The sequence below is a fragment of the Amblyomma maculatum genome, chromosome 11, assembly GCF_055883805.1.
Source record: "Amblyomma maculatum isolate TAMU_Amacu chromosome 11, ASM5588380v1, whole genome shotgun sequence".
NCBI lineage: Eukaryota > Metazoa > Arthropoda > Arachnida > Ixodida > Ixodidae > Amblyomma > Amblyomma maculatum.
In genome coordinates, this window is record NC_139354.1 from 90,593,490 (window position 1) to 90,599,366 (window position 5,877).

The 5,877-nt window shown below is 52.6% G+C and overlaps 1 protein-coding gene across 1 annotated transcript; it reads right to left on the reverse strand.

The window, feature by feature from the left end:
* Window positions 1-2,725: 2,725 nt before the first annotated feature.
* Window positions 2,726-3,346, reverse strand: LOC146174361 (uncharacterized). Its single transcript, XM_084585386.1, has one exon. It carries the CDS (start codon window positions 3,344-3,346, stop codon window positions 2,726-2,728), a length of 621 nt encoding a protein of 206 aa, XP_084441512.1.
* Window positions 3,347-5,877: the final 2,531 nt, after the last annotated feature.

The window sequence follows — 5,877 nt, forward strand, 5'->3', positions numbered from 1 at the left end:
CCACCGAGCTCGGGTTCGAACCAGGGTACTCCGGCACAGTAGTCGGGCGTCTTACCACTGCACCACCCCGGCGGGGCACAGATAGAAGAGAACATAGAGGTGGAAGAAAAGGAAGAGGGAAAGAAAGACGCGCGCCGCAACAACAGCGGTCGTCCACCACCAGCGGTGGCGTGTGCAATGACGGCCTACAACAGGTAAAAATTCGGTGCCAGGCTAGCCCCCCGCCGCAAACGGCGGTGGCCCACCTGTACCAGCCCAATCAGGGGAGAGCAGGTACTACTACAAGCCTTTGGCGTGTCATGGCGCCTCCATGCAGGATCTTTCACGTGACCATGAGACTTCACGCCAGACCGAGAGACGGGACCCAGCTTGCGCCATCGGATGGTGGCGGTGAGTCCTTATAGGAGTCGCAGCGGTGACGTCACGCAATTTTCACGTGACCGTGTAACGTCAGGCCAGACCGAGGATGGGGCCCCAGCTCGCGCCATCGGATGGTGGCGGCAATTCCATACACGGCGCTGTGTTGCAGCCGAGAGAGGCTGCTCGTTGTTTGTGCCGGCACGCTAAGAGGATAAATGGGGCTGTGGCTCGGCTCCTCCTGCGAGGAGCCGAGCCACAGCCCCATTTATCCTCTTAGCGTGCCGTCACAAACAGCGAGCGCCCTCTCTCGGCTGCAACACAGCGCCGTGTATGGACTCGCCGCCACCATCCGATGGCGCGAGCTGGGAACCTGTCCTCGGTCTGGCGTGACGTCACACGGTCACCTGAAAATGGCGTGACGTCACCGCGGCGGCTCCTATAAGGACTCACCGCCACCACCCGATGGCGCGAGCTGGGGCCCCGTCTCTCGGTCTGGCGTGACGTCTCATGGTCACGTGAAAGATCCTGTATGGAGGCGCCATGACACGCCAAAGGCTCGAACTGCTAGCAGTATTGCTTTCGCAATAAATGTTGTCTGATTGATTGATTGAATGTCCTTTATTGCATGGGAAGGCTCATGGCCATGGATGGGGGTCTGTTAATTGTACATACGTGTCTTTCTCGAAATCTTTGTCTCAATCTAACGAAAAGGTGAAACAGGTGATGAGCGGCGCTGAAATTTCGCATCAGGAATTAACGTAATCATGTGTTTTTTGGCAATTTTTTTTTTTTCAATTGGTGATATTTGCTGTGTGGTAGTAGCAGCTGTATATGCTATTAAATAAAACGGGCTATACATGATTGAAGGAATAATGCGTGCGACTAATTGTGACGGAATGGAAAGCCGTTTCATAATCTTCCGGCAAGCTCAAGAAGGTTTCTTAGCATGACATGATGGCAGCTGTATCGAATTGCGCTGAATCAACTGCTGCTAACAGTAACTTGCGGATAACTTTTTTTGCGTGTGTGTAACACGCCCTTATTGGGATATTTCCAACGGCTTAAAGTCGTGCGCTCGCCTGCCAACGATTTATTCGTCCACTCGTCGCTAGGCCAAGGACGCATGCACCGTGGCTGCCGCGCACAAGCTCGTGCCATTTTCAAGCGGGCTCGGAGGGGACGGAGGGTGACTGATCCTGGCCCTGATGGGGCTGGGACAGGTAGGTCACCGCCGTTGCGGCGGGGGCTAGCCTGCCACAAAATATTTATCTGCTGTAGGCCCTCATTACACCCACCGCCGCTTCGATGGTGTACGACGGCTGTTGCGGCACGCGTCTTTCTCTGCCTCTTATTTTAGAGCGCAGCTCTTTGGCGCCCGTTCCTGGGTTTCGCGGCGGCGTCGGCGTTGTCCCTCGTAACCAGCTCCACTTTCACTCCCACCTTCCTTCCTTCCTTTACGGCGCGGTTGCTGTGTCCACAGAAAACGAGTGAGACAGATACTGCGCCTTTCCATTCATGTGAACCAATTATGAACGGCACGCTTCAGAGCTCAAGTGGACTTTCACTCTCACCTTCCTTCCTCCCCTTCCGGCGCGATTCAGGTGTCCACAGAAACAAGTGACCAACACTTCGCCTTTACATTCGTGTGAAACAATTATGAAAGGCACGCTTCACAGCTCAATTGGAAGACGCGACCACAAATGGTGCACACTGCAAAGATAATTCATGAATAATGCGAGCGCCCACACCGAACTGCAGGGTAACATGTGCAGTAACCGCGAATTCACACACTCACAGAGAAAAGCATCATATTTTGATGTACCTTGCTTATATACACCCAGTTCACCACGGTAAAAAAAAATATTCGCTTTTCAAAATATGTCTCTAATGGCATCGTTCCAGCATTAAGCTCTTTGGCGCCTGTTCCTGGGTTTCGCGTCATCGTCGCCGTCGCCATTGTCCCTCGTAACCAGTTGTCTAATTGTACATATATGTCTTGCTCGAATTAGTTGCCTAAATCTATAGACAAGCTGAAACAGCTGACGAGCTGCGCTCAAATTTCGCATTAGAAAGTACCGTAATCGTCGTCATTTTTTTCTTTCATCTCTATGTTCTCGTCTGTCCGCATGAGGCAACGGAGGTGAAGAAAGAAAAATTTGGCTGTGGCTTAGCTTGGTTAAGCCCGGTAATTTGGACGCAATTCGTGGGTTCTGCTATTGTACCGCTTGTGGTGATGCTCTGGTTATGCTCTAGCTAGTATGGCTATGATGATACTCTTGGCTGTGCTATGTTTCTGTTATGTTTCGCATGGGTAAACACGCACAGACAAGAATGACGACACACACATGCTACTCTTTTTCATCTTTTAATAAAACCTATAAATACGCTTCGGTGACCTGTGAAGAAATGACTCTCGGTCACACACCGAACATGCATAGCCGAACGGATTGTTAGTAAAGCGTCTATTGAACTCCCGTGTTGCCGCTTCAAACTCCTTCATTCTCCTTGCATGTTCTTCACGACGCTGTGCCACAACACTTTCATCAGTTTGAGTCCGGGTAGCTTGGGTGAGAGATTTCTCTCGTGATTTCTTCAAACGTTCCTCTTGTTGCTCGGGTGTTTCTTCAACATGACGTTTTCTTCGCTTTTCATTCCGCCTCTCTCGATACGCACGTTCCTTCTCGAGTCGCTGCTGCCGCTGTTCCGGAGTTTCTTGGGCACGTCGCTCCCGTTTGGCTGCGTTCCGGCATTCCGAATTAGTAGTGCTTGAACGAGATGCACATTCCACACTGTCGGCCAAACTAATAACTTCCTCACTTGCTTCTGCCGTTGATTCTGCTGCCGAAGACGCTGAGCGTTTTTTTCGCCTGGCTGCATCTTGAGCTCGTCGCTTGGAAAGCCGCTCTTCTCGTTCTTCTTCTGTCTCCGTAGCTCGCTGATGCTTTCTCTTTGCAACCTGCCAAAGCGTATAGGCTGGAGGCGGCATCTCATGGGCTTGACGAGAAGAGCGGGAATCAGCCCGCGGCCGTGGCTATGCGCCGCGCAAGGCGACGGCGTGTTGTTGTTGTTGTGGCTGTAGGAAGAAGGAAAAGAAAATGCACGGGCCTGCTACTGGCTCTGTAGCTGAGCCACCTCCGCTGCCTCCGCTGATTTATTTATAGGAAGGGAAAGGCGTGGTAACTGTATCACTTGTTTTCTGTGGACACCGCAACCGCGCCGTAAGGGAAGGTAGGAAGGTGGGATTGAAAGTGGAAAGAGAGAAAGAGGAGCCGTAGTGGACGGCTACGGAGTAATTTCGACCACCTGGGGATCTTTACGTGCGCTGACATCGCACAGCACACGGACGCCTCTTCGTTTCGCCTCCATCGAAACGCAGCCGCCGAGGTAGGGTTCGAACCCGGGTACTCCGGCACAGTAGTCGGGCGTCTTACCACTGCACCACCCCGGCAGGGCGCACCTCCGCTGCCTCGTGCAGGCAGAAGAGAAAATAGAGAAGAAAGAAAAGAAAGACGGAGAGAAAGACGCGCGCCGCAACAACGGCCATCGTCCACCACCGAAACGGTGGCGGGTGCAATGACGGCCTACAACAGGTAAACATTCTGTGGCAGGCTAGCCCCTGCCGCAATCGGCGGTACCCCACCTGTCTTAGCCCCATCAGGGGGAGATGGGGCCCCGTTTTTAAGCAGATGGTATGACGCCAAATAGGGTGCCTCGATACCAGCGGCGGCGCGCTACATCGAGGCACCCTAACGTCACATAGCGCGCAGCGCCCCTAGTGAGAGGAGCGGGAGTCAGGCCGCGGCCGTGGCTATGCGCCGCGCAAGACGACGGCGTGTGATGGGGCCCTGTTTTTATACAGATCGTATGACGTCACATAGCGCGCAGCGCCCTTGGTGAGAGGAACGGGAGTCAGGCCGCGGCCGTAGCTATGCGCCCCGCAAGGCGACGGCGTGAGATGGGGCCCCGTTTTTACTCAGATGGTATGAGGTCACGCAGCGAGGTCACGCGAAAGGTCAAGCGTGGCTATGCGGCCACGGCATGGCACGGGCTGAGGTGGTAGCTAAAGTTTGATTTTATTTATTTATAGGAAAGAAAAGGCGCAGTAACTGTCTCACTTGTTTTCTGTGGCCACCGCAGCAAGCGGCGTTGACCTAGCGTCCCAACCCCGTAGGGCCAGGAACTGCCGTCGTTCGAGGCAGCGCTAGCAGCGACTGACTGATGCGGCTACGGCCGCTAGCGAGTTAAGACAACGCGACTGCGAAACTGCCGTGATGGGGCTGGGACAGGTAGGTCACTGCCGCTTACGGCGGGGGCTAGCCTGCCGCCAAATTTTTATCTGTTGTAGGCCGTCATTGCACCCGGTGGTAGAGGACGACTGTTGCGGTGCGCGCCTTTCTGTCACTCTTCTTTTTCCTTTTTCTCTATTTTTTTCTTCTATCCGCGCAGGGTAGCGGAGCGTGCTTACCATCAAGCGGCGTGCTCGCGACTACATCCGGATGTCCGACGAGCGACACACACCATCGCGATCGCCAAAGAGGTCAGAATAGGATTACTACTGTCTGAAGTGCTATGGCTGCATCGCATTTAGCCAAAGCATCATTTACACGCCAAACCTTCACTCAGCCGGGTACTCCGGCACAGTATTCGCGCGCCTTACAACTGCACCACCGCGTCGGGGTCGGCTGTGTTTCGATTGAGGCAAAACGAAGAGGCGACCGCGGGCCGTGCGATGTAAGTGGATGTTAAAGGTCCCCAGATGGTTGATATTTCTCCAGAGCACTCAACTACGTTACCCCTTTCTCTCTTTCCACTTTCACTTCCACGTTCCTCATTTCGCTTACGGCGATGTCATGTGTCCAGAGAGGAAGTGGGACAAATATTACGTATTTCCTTTCCTGTGAACCAATTATTAACGGTGTAGAGAGCACGGCGCCAGCAAGCAGTGCATGTTATAGGTTTGGTTCACACGCTCACAAAGCTACATTCGTCTATGCATGCACCTAGGAACGACAGTTGGCACTGCCAAAACGCACGCTATCAGAAGCTTTCGAGGCGAAAGTTCTAATGCACATGTGGAATTGTATAGCACTGCGTCGCTGATGTACAGCTGGCCGGATGTGCATGGAGATGTTTGTGCTGAGGCCAACAATTATAGAGATGTGCTCGTACATGCCAATGTTCACGACGTACAGGCAATCCGCGACTGCCATGAGTCTGATAAACAAAACTCCAAAACGTGAAAGTATAGAATTAGATAGACTAACAAGGTACCACGGATCTTTCCTTCCAATTATATGTAGGGAGGAATGAACAAACACTGTTTTCTGGAACGGCAATAGCCCGAAAGTAGAACTGAAAGAGAAAACGAAAAGCACTCCATATAGTGAACAATGAAGAATTAATCCTAGTTTGCGCTAAATATCTATAGGTATAGTAGAGATTCGTTCAGACGTCCTTGCGTTCCTATAGTAGCAGCCTTACACTACTCGTGCACAGATCAAGGTATATCAAGGTATT

Excerpts from the sequence above, each read along its gene's own strand:
- LOC146174361 (XM_084585386.1), bottom strand. The coding sequence starts at position 3,346 with ATGCCGCCTCCAGCCTATACGCTTTGGCAGGTTGCAAAGAGAAAGCAT.